Below are 13,289 nucleotides of genomic sequence, written 5' to 3' on the forward strand. Positions count from 1 at the left end.
TATAATTTTATGTTGGTACTAATAAAGTGTCAAATTTTTTGACAATTTCGTTTCATTTATATTGTAGCAAAAAAAAAATAATTAATTCCTCAAGTTTCATTTATTATGTAAAAATTATTTATTTGCCATAATAAATAAACAATGGGAAACGCTGGAAGTGGTGGTGTACCCCGCGATAGAACTAGAACCGGGGAAATAGCCCCACCTTCACCTGGTAGAGATGGCCAAGTATTCACGTTTAATAGAAACGTAGATGCAAAAATTATAAGTCAAGGTTCGCAAGACGATGATGAGCCATATTTCACAAAACCCGCCTCGCAAGATACCGATCCTTCAAGACCTAGGTCTAACACAGTCTCTGAAGGAACTAAAATTAATATATCGGATAAAACCCCAACCGTTTTTCGATGGGAGGGTGGTGGAAAAGATGTGCAAGTTAGTGGAACGTTTTCTGATTGGAAAACGATTCCTATGGTGAAAAGTCATGGGGATTTCGTGACGATTATTGATCTCCCGGAAGGCGAGCACCAGTACAAATTTTATGTGGATGGAGAATGGAAAAACGATCCATCCACGAACTTAATTGAAAACGAAGGGACTAAAAACAATATGATAGTGGTGAAAAAATCAGATTTTGAAGTATTTCAAGCTTTAGCTAAAGATGGGGAAGCTCCCCCAACCGATTTACAAGAGGAGTATTCACAGATTATTCCCCCAAATAATCCGTGGCAAAAAGCCGCGGGGCCCCCTATTTTACCCCCACATTTATTGCAAGTTATTTTAAATAAAGATACACCTTTATCGGTAAGATTTTATTGGTTATTAATAAACCATTTTAATTATTTATTGTTTTAGTGCGAACCAACATTGCTTCCAGAACCCAACCATGTAATGTTGAATCATTTGTATGCTTTATCAATAAAGGAAGGGGTTATGGTGTTGAGTGCAACACATAGATATCGTAAAAAATATGTTACTACTCTTCTATATAAACCAATTTAGATTTTGATTTGTTAAATAGTGTATTGTTGTAATTTTAGGGGCGTATGTTACAAGAAAAATTGCTCATATTGGTGAATAATTATTTTTTTGCACTCATAGAGCTAATAGTATTATATAAATATTGACTAAAAATAATTTTGTCATTCTTTTTTGGTAGATTATTAATTTTAAGGTTATTTAATATTATATAATGGTATTTAATAAAGTTTTAGTGAGTTAATCTAACTCTATCAAAGCTTTTTCTTTTTAAACTTTATTTTGGTGAGGTTTCTAAAGTATCTTTTTATTATGAGAAAACCATTCGTTTTTGTGAATCTCAAAGATGCACTTTTTATGAGTAATATTGTATGTGATGGCTGATGGCAGTGGAAATAATCATAATAAAATCAATTATTTGGAACAGACCATTAATTTCTTGGCTGTTCGTCTGACCAAGTTGTTGGTACCAATGACGTTTTGAGTGACAGTAGATTCTCAATTAAACTAAAAAAATGAAAATTAGTAACATACCTGGATAACTATTCTTCAATCGGTCTTCTTTGGATCTGGTGTCCAAAGAACAACTAAAAATTAACTCAACTGAATTCCTTCTAAATTTCTAAAACGCCATCTAGCGGATTTCTTACTAACTACTCAAAATTCCAAAACTTATTTTATTCATATCTTCTTTAATTCTTCACTAATCAGGATGAAACTTCGTATTTGATGAGTATATGTTTCAATTTCAGCCGTCCATTGCAGGTTTCAAGATTCTCCAAGTAGAAATGAAGTTTGAGTCTTACAAATTTAAATCCAATTTTCAAAGGCTAAAATCGTTCAAAATCTTCCGGAATCAAATAAATTAGATATAGCTGACACCAATCTTCCCGTTTTGGGATGGTTTAGAAAAAATATTAAGATTTAAGAGAATTATGAGCAACTAAAAATTAACTGTCAACTGAATGGGGTCATACACATTTATTAAATTTAGAGAAAATTTTTATGTCAAACGATATATGCAAGTATATGCATGAACACAAAGTAAAAGAAATATTTTGATCAATTTTATATTTTGCGTAATTTGAATTGAAAAATAGCAAATATTCAAACGAAATAATTTCGCGGCTTTTCTGTGACGTAGGAACCGCACTGCCTAAAACAAGTTAAATTGTCCGTTAGGTAGCGCTTGCGGTGTGACAGTGTCAAAATAAAACCATGGATGTAATAGAGTGTCTCTATTACATCCATGAACAAAACATAATAAACATAACCTACAAACACTCTATCTCTTTTCAATACAACCTAAATGACGTTCATCTCTTTCTCGCATTTGAGCGGGTAGCAGGGGACGCAAAAGTGAGAATCGTACGTCATCAACGCGGGAATTTTAAAAGCGCAAATGGGTATATAAATTTTCAATAATTCTTTTAACAATGACTGTTCGAAAATATTAAAAAAAAAAATAACGGTAACTATATTTTTATATAAACTTTCAGAAAATATAATTAAAAAAAAATCGTGTATGACCCCATTGCTTCTAAATTTAGAACACCATCTAGCGGATTTCTTACTAACTACTCAAAATTCCAAAACTTATTTTATTCGTATCTTCTTTAATTCGCCACTAAATTAGGATGAAACTTCGTATTTGATGAATATACGTTTCTATTTCAGTCGTCCATTGGAGGTTTCAAGATTCTCCAACCAGAAATGATGTTTGAATCTTACAAATTTAAATCCAATTTTCAAAGGTCAAAATCGTTCAAAATTTTCCGGAATCTAATAAATTAGATGTAGCCGACACTGATCTTCGCGTTTTGGGATGGTTTAGAAAGAATATTAAGATTTAAGAGAATTATGAACACCTAAAAATTAACTGTCAACTGAATTCCTTCTAAATTTCGAAAACGCCATCTAGCGGATTTCTTATTAACTACTCATTATTCCAAAATTTATTTTATTCATATCTTCTTTAATTCTTCACTAATCAGGCTGAAACTTCGTATTTGATGAGTATATGTTTCAATTTCAGCCGTCCATTGGAGGTTTCAAGATTCTCCAACCAGACGTGAAGTTTGAAACTTACAAATTTAAATCCAATTTTTATAGGTCAAAAACGTCCAAAATCTTCCGGAATGTAATAAATTAGATGTAGCCGACACTGATCTTCTCGTTTTGGGATTGTTTAGAAAGAATATTAAGATTTAAGAGAATTATAAGCTACTAAAAATTAACTGTCAACTGAATTGAGGTTATGTTTCTCTACAAATAAATTATTATTTATTTATTTCAAAAAATATAATACTAAAATCATCAACGGCAAGTCTTTTTACAATTTAGTTTTCAGTTATTTAAGTACATCTTGTATAATATAAACTTAAAATCATAAATAATACAAGTACATTATCATAATAAAAGTTAAAAGCGGTTATAAAATAGAAAATGATTTATAAATCGGTCGTTCGTGCGAATTTAACCCTCTTTTCATTCTCAAAACGGTCCTCATCATCACTTAAATGCCCATCAAGGCTTCTCACCATCGAACTCGTAAAACTAAACGCATCACTATCAGTTGAAGCATCCAAATCTGATACTAAATCGTCTTTACAGCAAATTAATTTAATCAAATTTTGATTTTTAACGTAAATCCCTTTCTTTGATGACCCTAAATACTTCGGACTAGCTAAATCGATTTTAACCCGCTCAAAATCAACGTTATCATCGTCTTGATTACTCGTTGAAGGAATTTTAATGATTTCAACGGCACAAAATTGTACCACGAATAAATGATTACTGATAAAATAAAAAGCACTCGGCAAATGGTTAAATTTGATCTCATTTTTTCGACTATTCCTTCCATACTCGTCCACAAAAATTGCGAATTCGTTGTAACACAACAAATATTCTACGGGATGTTTTGAAACTTCTAAAATAGCCAAAGGAAACGATTTTAATTTATAACAACCAATGGCCAAGCTTAAATTCCTATCGGAACTATCTAAAAACTCATCAACTTCGTAATTATTTAAATCGATTTCAAAAAATTTATCGGCTCCAATTAAAACGGTGTATTCGGTGAATAAAATGCAACTTGTTGGTTCAGCCGTGTCTAAAATCCTTTCTGGAATGTATTCTCTTAATTTTGAATCGTAAAACATTATGATTATTTGACGCGCTGTTGCGGCGCATAACAAATCCTTCTTCGTTGAAACACTAAAAATATGAAAACCGTCGATATTTTTTACATTAATAGTGTTGAATTGAAGCGTTGGTTTTGAACATGGTGCGCAAAGTGATAAATTTTGAACGTGTTTATAATCGCAAGTGATTAAAACTCGATTTTCATCGACAATCATCACAATTAAATTCAATTTTTGGATGGATGTTATTTGCTGAATGTGTAACGGACCGGAAATATGAGATAGAGTTTCATTTTTAAACGAAAATAATCCTCTATCGCTTCCTAACAATTTCAAATCATCCCCAAATTCAATTAAACAATTCACTTCGATTTCTTCTTGTAATTTTAAAACAACATCTCCATCATATTTTCCATTCGGCGAATTAAACAATCTATCGAGAGCTTTATACCATTTATCTTTATCTTCAACACTTAAAGTCATAAAAATAATATTTTTCGGGGGCCAACAGGTTGTTTCGGGCGAAATTTCCACTTTAATAACAAACGGAAGATCGCTATTCGCTACGGAAATTCCAATTTCGGATTCAACAGGTTCTAAAGTGACTTTTCCATGCGTTCCAAGTTGATTTAATTTGAGTTTATCGACGATTTTCGTTGATGTAGTATTCGGGGGTTCTTCGTAAATTGTTAATGATTTTGATGTGAGACACGCGTAGTATTTTTCCCATGACGATTTACTAAAAAATAATAATTTTTTAAAAATGAATTTAAAAAATTAAATTGACATTTGACATTGACATTTGAAATATTACGATTTTAGTGATTTTGTAAATTAGGTAAATTGACATAAAGAAAATTAATGACAGCTGGAAATGTTAAATAATAAAAATATACAATTATTTAATGCTGAATAACAATTAAAACTGGAACTAACAATAAGATTAGCACTGTCATTAGAACTAATACTAAACCCAGACTAGAAACTTGTCTTTAGTTGTAGGTTTACTTTTAATCCAATAAAAATACAACAATCTAGCACTGAATCAGATATAAAACTAGAACTTACACTAGACCTAGAACTAGAAAATTCTAGGTCTGGTGTTAGTTCTAGTTTTAGTTCCAACACGAACTAATACTAGACTTAGAATTAAAAACATTCGGGTTTAGAGACTCACAGCTAACCCAAATAGTTCTAATTCTTGGGTTAATGTCGGTTCTAGCTTTAATTTAATATAAATATACAACAATATAACGCTTAAAACAATTTAATTTTGTGTATCTGTATCAATAAATTCATTAGAAAAAAAATTTATGAAAAAATTGTATCGCCATCTGTTATCAGAAACAAGTACTATTTGACATTAATGATTTGACATTAATAATTTGAAATAATGAATTTAAAATTAATTTTTTAAACAATTATTACTTACACAGGAACTTTAACATATCCTTCAACATCAAAAACAACATTTCCATCATCCTCATCCTCAATTTGTTCATTATTCCCATCAAATTCTTTCTTCGTTTTTAACCGACTCAAACTGTCTGAATAATGTTTAGCAAAGCCTTGAGGTAAACCGCAAGTTCTAGGTACATTTTTCGCACAACCGCTATGAACTTGAATCAAGCATTCTCTACAAACACTCGATCCGCGTCCAATTTGTACTGAATCACCGCATTGGCCGCAAACGATGGATTTGGTGCATAATTTCGATTCGAATCGGTGTGGGATGTTATGTTGCATTCGTTGAACGGAATTTTGGCGATAAAGGTCGTTTTTTTGCGGAGATTGAACGATTTGTTCTAAAAGTCTTTTTTGGTCTTTAATGTTCATTTTAGAATCGAGTTTGTTTAAATTTAAATTCGGTAAGGTTATCGATTTTAATTTAATAATTTCTTCTTGAAGATTTTTGTTCGTTTCTTTTTCTTTAAATAATTGGTGTTCTAAATCTTTATAATTTAATACGATTGATGGAGGGGGATGATTTTCCTTTTTCGATCCACCAAAAAGTTTATCTGTTAAAGTTTTTTTCTTTTTTTCTTCAATTTTTGATTGCAAATAGTCGATCAATTTAATTTGTTGATTAATAGTCGCGTCCATTTTGATTTGTCGTTCTTTGAAACACATTTCTTTTTCTGATAATAACGTTTCTAAAGAATTAACTTGATCGATTACTGTTTTATTAACGGTTTTGTATTCGTTTAAGTTTTGGGATAATTTAAAGTTAGATTCTTTTAAGTTGTTTAAATAAGTTAATTGACTCGAATTTTCTTCTTTGATTATTACATTTTCTGCCAGATAATTTTCTAATCGTCGCTTACAATCTTTTAATTCTACGTCTAAATCGGTTATTTTTTGTTCGGCTGCGGTTAATTCATTCGCTAAGCCGGAAGAATACGTTTTAAAATCGGCGCATTCTTCTCGATAACTTTCAAGTTCTTGTTGTAAACTTTCTACATCTTCAATTAACTTTTTCAATTTTGTCTCGGCTAAAAGACGAAGTGATTTTTCCTCATTTATTGATCGCTTTGCTTCTTGTACTTCATTTCTCGTTGTTGATAATTCAAAATTTAATTTTTCAACTTCACTTATTAATGATGTTCGTTTTGATTCTGATACTTGATATAAATGTTCAAATTCTTCTAATTGAGTTTCTAATAATGAACATGCTTCACGAAGAGCATTTTGATTCTAAAAATTAAAAAAATTAGTTTTTTTCTATAATCTTGTCAAAATTCAAGGTTAAATTTTCTGTTGGTATTACCAACTTTACAACAATTTGACAGGCGCCCCAGATATCTTAGATAATCCCACCGCGAGAGGGCATTAGCGTCTATACTGAAATAATTTAATTAAACTAACAATTTTGTTATTAATAGTGAAAATGATGAGAGACAGCAATAACAATTATTACCAGTATGATTTTTTTAATTTAAAAAGTATAGATTCCAATTTGTGTTATATTTTTAAATTTGCTGCTAAAAAATTTTAAAAGTTGAAGTTTCTTCAGAATGACATGAAAACGTCACTTTAAAGTGATTTTTCGGTTAATAAAGTAATAATAGTATGATTAAATAATTAGATTATAATTGACACTACAGCTTTGTTTCAACTAACATTATAACTGGTTGGAAGCTCGTCAGATGCAATCTCACATGTCATATGATGCAATGAAATTCAAATGTGGTGTAATTGCATCAGGAATTCCCAGCCAGTCGGAACGTTCTATTTGCTATTGCTATTTTGTGGTTGGAGCTTTTATATAAACACCCAATCCAACCTGTATTCTAGTGGTTCGGTTCTTAGCTGAATAACTTCAAAATATCCCCAACAGATGGCGCCACATGCGTTCAATTTTTAGATTTTTTTTTTTTTAGAGAGATTTATACAGAATTTTAACTTACTTGTTGTGAATTATTAATTTTACGTTTTAAATCTTCAATTTCCTTCATTAAAATGTTCTTTTCATTACATTCTTTATTAATTTTAACATTAATAAATTCATTTTGCTTAGTAATTTCAAAAACGCGACGTTCCCATTGGTTCTTTTCGCTTTTTACCTCACTTATTTCATTTCTTAATTGTCGGATTTCTTCATCTCGTTTCCGTAAATCTGCTCTTAAATCGTTAAATGCATCCTTTTCGCCATCCGATTTTTCACGTTGAACGCTTAACTTATCTTCTAAATTCTTAACCAATTCTGATAATTTAATAACTTCGGTGGTGAGATTTTCGTTTAAACCATTCAATTCTAAAAGGGCTCTTTCGTGCGTTGTTTTAGTTTCGTTTATTTTTAAAATCATCGCTTCGATATCTTGAGTTAATTGGTTATTTTGGTCTTTCGCCTCTTTATAATCGCGCTCGATAATTTTTTTGTCCAAATTTGAGTTTTGTAATTCACGTTCCATCCGCCAATATTTCGATTTTAATTGAGATAGTTCTTGTTTTTCTAACGCAAATTGTTCGTGAGTCTAAAAAAATAAATAATTATTTTAAAATTAATCATCATTATTAGCTTTTAACCTCAACTAATTGTTGTTCTAATCGCTCAACTTGTTTTTGCAAAATGCTTTGTTTATCAGAAGTAACCTCGAGTTCGCCAACTCCGCGTTCAAGTTCTTTCACTAAACTCTCCAAAGCATTAATTTTTCTTTTATGATCTTCCTCTTTTGATTCGGCTTCTTTTAATTTACAATGAAAGTCGTTTTTTTCTGCTAATGCGTCTCTTATTTTTACTTCTAAAGCACGAATTTGTAACTTAAAATTAGAGTTAACTTCTTCTTGGGATGACTTATTAGAAAGTTTTTCAAAGTTTAACTCAGTTTTTAAATCCTAAAAAATAAAATTATAATTAAACGTCACGTCATAATAAACGTCAAAGAAATGTCAAAAAAAATATTTAACCTCAATTTGTTGTTTGAATTTTTCGTTAATTTCCTGCTCAAATTTAATTTTGCTTTCAAGAAAATCTTTATTAATAATTTTTGATTTTAATTCATTTATTTCATCTTTATAAATTTCGATTTCTTTTTTATAACCATCTATGGATTTTTGAAACTCTTTATTAGCAACTTTTTGGTCTTTTAGGTTAGATTCGACGATTTTTTTCTTAAACTCTTCTAATTCCTCAGATTTTTTATTAATTTCTTTTTTAAGTTGGGCGTTAATCGCTTTTAATTCGTTCAAAACTTTTTCGTAATCGATATTTTTTTGATTTTCTTCCATTAATTTAGTTTGTAATTCGTTTAATTCCTTTTGGCTTTGATGCGTTAATTTTTGAAGTCTTGTTTCTAACCCGACCACGCTACTTCGTCGTAAATTTTCGACTTTTTCTAACGAAACTTTGTGTTTATTTTCTAATAAAGCCACCTGGTTGATTTGATCGATTAAATTTTTATTTTCAATCTCAATTTTTGCAACTTTTTCTTTATAATTTATTAGCTCCACTTCTAAAGCTTCCATTTTCGGTTTTTCCGCTGCTTCCCATTTCAATTTCGAAGCTTTGATTAACTCCAACGCCTTTTTTTCGACTTCACTTCGATCTTTTCGCTCTAAATCTAATTTCCGCTTTAAAGCTGAACATTCTGCGATGGTTTTAGCTAAATCTTTTTCTAAATTTTTCCTAACATTCTCAATACTTTCTAACTTCCTCGATTTTTCGTCCAATTTTCGTTCAAAATTTTCTTTTTCTCCAAAATCAGAAACTTGCATTAATTTCTTTTGCAACTTTTCAATCTCCTTTTTTAAAGTTGTGATTGTTTCATCTTTAACAATACATTTCGTCAGACCTTCATTGTTAATTTCAACAAATGGAGTATAAGTAAATCCAATAAAAGGCAAATTTCTCCCAGAAAATTGAGTTTTCTTCTTAAAATGATCAATATGAGGCTCATTTTTCGTTTTTGCAACATCAATAAAGTTACTTGTATCATCGATAGAAGAAATTTTTGGAACATAAGGAGGAACTTGGTCTCGCAATGAATCAAAATCGACGTTTTTGTACACCGGGTGTTTTAAAATCCCTTCATATGTCAACCTATGGTCTTCATCCGTCAATAAATTTCGAATTAACGCAACAAAACCTTGTGTTAAAATTATATCAGGGGGGAATTTTAAGCTTGTTTGATGATTCATTATCTTCGAATATGTCACAGTGGTGTTTGAGCCATTAAATGGAGTATTTCCCACAGTTAATTCATAACCTAGCACCCCTAAAGACCAATAATCACAAGAAATCTATAAAAAAATAACCAAAAATTAACACAAAAACATGTTTAAAATGATTAATATTACTCCATAAGTTTTTTTAGTTCGATTATCAAATGATTGAAGAATTTCTGGGGCTATATAATCTGGAGTTCCAACAGGGACAACATCAGACATTTCCCCTTTAGAATTCAACAAAGCAGCTGATCCAAAATCGACTATTTTAACATGACCACATCGATCTAAAAGGATATTATCTGGTTTTATATCACGATGAACATAACCCATTTCGTGCAAATCATTCAAAGCAACAACCTAAAAAATTATTAAATTACTATTAAATATTTTAACTTAAATTTAATCTAACCAATTCTGCAATATAAAATCGAGCAGCACTTTCTGGTAATGTTCCTCCTTGTCTATATAAAAGTCCAACTAAGTCGCCTCCGGGGTGATAATCCATAATAAAATATAAATTAGCGACATCTTGAAAAGCGTATTGTAAAGAAGTTAACCACGGTGACGTTGAAAAAGCCATGATATTCCGTTCCACCTCAAAACTGGCATTTTTTGCTTCCAAACTTTTATGCTTTTTAATCGTTTTCATAGCGTAAATATGTCCCGTTTGTTTCTCCTTAACAACATGCACCTCTCCAAAATGTCCCCTTCCGATAACATTCTTTATTTCGAAATCGGATAAATTCACCCGTAACTTTTTCAAAACCCCAATCGTTTTTTTATGCCGCTCAACGAATTTTTTTATGTTTTTATCCGCGTTTTTGAGGCATTCCGAGCTGCATTCTTCGTATAATACATCTAAAACGTCCAGTAATCCTTCTCTAGTTAATAATGATAACGTTTCTTCTACACTTGAAGCATTTCCTATTATGTGGTTTATTATTCGCTTCGTTCGTACGTTGATTGGTTCCTTTGACGGTTCCATCATGAATTACTTTAGCTTTTCCGCATTGATAACGATAAAAATGGGGTACAAACACAAAAACTAACACAACTCGTTGACTATTCGGTCAAATCAAAACGATGTAAAAACGGTTAAGATTTGAAAAGTTTGACGCATGGCATTTGACGTTTAAAAAAAAATGGTGGATTCTGATTGGTTGCTTATTAAATAAGGGTACGTTCCTAAATATTATTTATAAATTTAATTGTTTTGTGGAAAAATTAAAAATATTTAATTAATTGATCGGATTAATTAATTAATAATCTCAATACGAATCATTTTTTCAAATCTTTTTATTCACTTTTATTATTATTAGGATACGTTCATTTATCAATACACAAACTAATTTTAATCATTTTCGCTTTATATCAGAAATTAAAGTTCTAAAAACAATAAAAAATTTAATTCCTAATAAATTTTTATTTATTTTCTACAAATTAAAAAGATATAATTTATTTATTGATCATTTTCATAATCGGCTGGATTTTTACGCTTTAATTTTTCATGTGTAGTTTCGCCATAGTTATAAACCAAATATCCAAGAACGAAAGCTAAAAAAACACGCATTAATAAAATTATTCAAAAAACTTTACCCAAAATTACTTACGAGGAACAACATACAAAACAGAATCGGTAATCCTTCTAACCGTGTTTGGTATAGCATGGGAAACCAATTTAGCGAAAGCTTTTTGCTCAAATGGAGACAATCTGTACATAATAATTCCGCGGAGTTTGTATAATTCCCCGAATCCGTGCCCCATTTTTGCTGAAACGGATTAAATCGAATTAGATTACATAACACATAACCTCACACATTTTAAAACAATCTTTTTATGATTTCCTTTTTAAATAATTAATGAATAAACAATTATACACGATAATTGTCACCTAACATACTTACTTTTTGATTATTAAATGATTAAATCTGAAAGAAGTTGAGATTTGGGGTGCGAATCGATAACAGAACCTCAAATGTCAAATTTGCTCATGTCACCAACTTCATATTGGTGATGCTTGTGTTGCCTATCTACCAAAAATAATAACAACATTTTAATCTTTGCAATTTTTATTTATATATTGTTAAACAATTATTTAAAAAAAAACAACTGAGTTGCAAAAATAGCTGCCTAATTAAGTAGTAATTTTTCATTAATACTCAATGTTGAAAGGGAAATGGGGGTGAGTTTTGAAGCACTCAAAAAAGCAAATGCGTTGGTTCTTATTACAAGAATCCAAGTACTTGGTATCTTCATCATCCAATTTGAAATCAAAAATATCAATATTTTCGATGATTCTAGTTCTTGTAACGGATTTCGGGACAACAGCGATTCCCAAAGAAACGAGATAATTCAAAATAATTTGTCCAGGAGTTTTTTCATATTTCTCCGCCATTTCAATAACTTTAGGATCCTTAATCGTTGGAGTTGGAAATCCGGGAATTCCATCGTTTTCAACACGTCCCATGGGGCAATAACCAGTGACAACAATATCACGATCGGCGCAGAATTTAATCATTTTCTTTTGGTTGATATTCGGGTTTACTTCAATTTGATTAACGACCGGTTTAATTTTGCACTTTTCTAATAAGCGGGTTAATTGCTGGCTGTTAAAATTCGAGACACCAATGCTTTTTGCCAAACCCAATTTTACACATTCCTCCATTCCTTCCCATGTTTCTAGGTAATCGACGTCTGAATAAGCTGAATCTTCACCCATTGGCCACATTCCTGCATCTTCCTAAATAAAAATAGAATTGTTTTTTATTTTTTTTGTAATTTGGAGTAACTTAATAAAAAAGTCAACCTTAAATCCAAATGGCCAATGAATCAAATACAAATCAATGTAATCCAATTTTAAATTAGCCAATGTTTCCTTAATCATAGGAACAACTAATTCTTTTTTATGATAATTGCACCATAACTAAAAAAATTTCACTTTTAATTTAATCATTTTATTAAAAATAATTTAGTTACTTTGCTTGTAATGAAAAGATCTTCTCTTTTAACGCTTCCATTTTTTATTTTTTCTGACAAAGCATCTCCAATTTCTGATTCATTTCCATACAACCAGGCGCAATCAAAATGTCGATAACCAGCGTCTATTGCGTCTCTTACGGCACGTTCTACTTCCCCGGCTGGGGACTACAAATGTTTTAATTTTACTTTAGCATCATTTCGTTACTTTAATATTTATTACCTTGTAAGTTCCCAATCCAATAATTGGAATTTCACGCCCATTATTCAATTTCATAACTTTCGAAGACATTTTAGGTTAGCGATCGCACCAAGTGGACGTTAAATCTAACCGGCGAATACTTAAAAAATCACGATAACACTAAAAAAATGAAAATTTTATAATCTTACTTGAGTTGAAGGCCAAATACCTATCAAAACATATTCAATGCCGGATATGCGTAAAATTGGTTGCCTACACTAATAAATTCAAACGTGTATTTCATGTGTGATTAAAATAATTAGATTATATCTAATTATTATCGT

General features: G+C 30.5%; 4 protein-coding genes across 4 annotated transcripts; 1 reads left to right on the plus strand and 3 right to left on the minus strand.

Annotated features, from left to right (window-relative positions):
• Window positions 1-31: 31 nt before the first annotated feature.
• Window positions 32-1,227, plus strand: LOC111425011 (5'-AMP-activated protein kinase subunit beta-1). The gene is made up of 2 exons (XM_023058761.2): window positions 32-804; window positions 856-1,227. The coding sequence occupies exons 1-2, from the start codon at window positions 142-144 to the stop codon at window positions 1,000-1,002; spliced, it is 810 nt and encodes a 269-aa protein (XP_022914529.1). The 5' UTR covers window positions 32-141; the 3' UTR covers window positions 1,003-1,227.
• Window positions 1,228-3,227: 2,000 nt separating this feature from the next.
• LOC111424988 (citron rho-interacting kinase sticky) lies at window positions 3,228-10,899 on the minus strand. Its single transcript, XM_023058735.2, has 7 exons — window positions 10,198-10,899; window positions 9,918-10,145; window positions 8,529-9,860; window positions 8,148-8,456; window positions 7,529-8,095; window positions 5,554-6,815; window positions 3,228-4,860 (listed from the first exon to the last, which is right to left on the minus strand). The coding sequence occupies exons 1-7, from the start codon at window positions 10,774-10,776 to the stop codon at window positions 3,429-3,431; spliced, it is 5,709 nt and encodes a 1,902-aa protein (XP_022914503.2). The 5' UTR covers window positions 10,777-10,899; the 3' UTR covers window positions 3,228-3,428.
• A 292-nt stretch (window positions 10,900-11,191) lies between these two features.
• LOC111425071 (Ubiquinol-cytochrome c reductase ubiquinone-binding protein) lies at window positions 11,192-11,802 on the minus strand. Its single transcript, XM_023058832.2, has 3 exons — window positions 11,693-11,802; window positions 11,399-11,557; window positions 11,192-11,342 (listed from the first exon to the last, which is right to left on the minus strand). The coding sequence occupies exons 2-3, from the start codon at window positions 11,550-11,552 to the stop codon at window positions 11,248-11,250; spliced, it is 249 nt and encodes an 82-aa protein (XP_022914600.1). The 5' UTR covers window positions 11,553-11,557; window positions 11,693-11,802; the 3' UTR covers window positions 11,192-11,247.
• Window positions 11,803-11,839: 37 nt separating this feature from the next.
• LOC111425069 (aldo-keto reductase 1B-like) lies at window positions 11,840-13,191 on the minus strand. The gene is made up of 4 exons (XM_023058830.2): window positions 12,988-13,191; window positions 12,765-12,932; window positions 12,595-12,711; window positions 11,840-12,528 (listed from the first exon to the last, which is right to left on the minus strand). Exons 1-4 carry the CDS (start codon window positions 13,054-13,056, stop codon window positions 11,941-11,943), a joined length of 942 nt encoding a protein of 313 aa, XP_022914598.1. The 5' UTR covers window positions 13,057-13,191; the 3' UTR covers window positions 11,840-11,940.
• Between the last annotated feature and the right edge of the window lie 98 nt (window positions 13,192-13,289).

The sequence above is a fragment of the Onthophagus taurus genome, chromosome 11 (assembly GCF_036711975.1).
Source record: "Onthophagus taurus isolate NC chromosome 11, IU_Otau_3.0, whole genome shotgun sequence".
Lineage (NCBI taxonomy): Eukaryota > Metazoa > Arthropoda > Insecta > Coleoptera > Scarabaeidae > Onthophagus > Onthophagus taurus.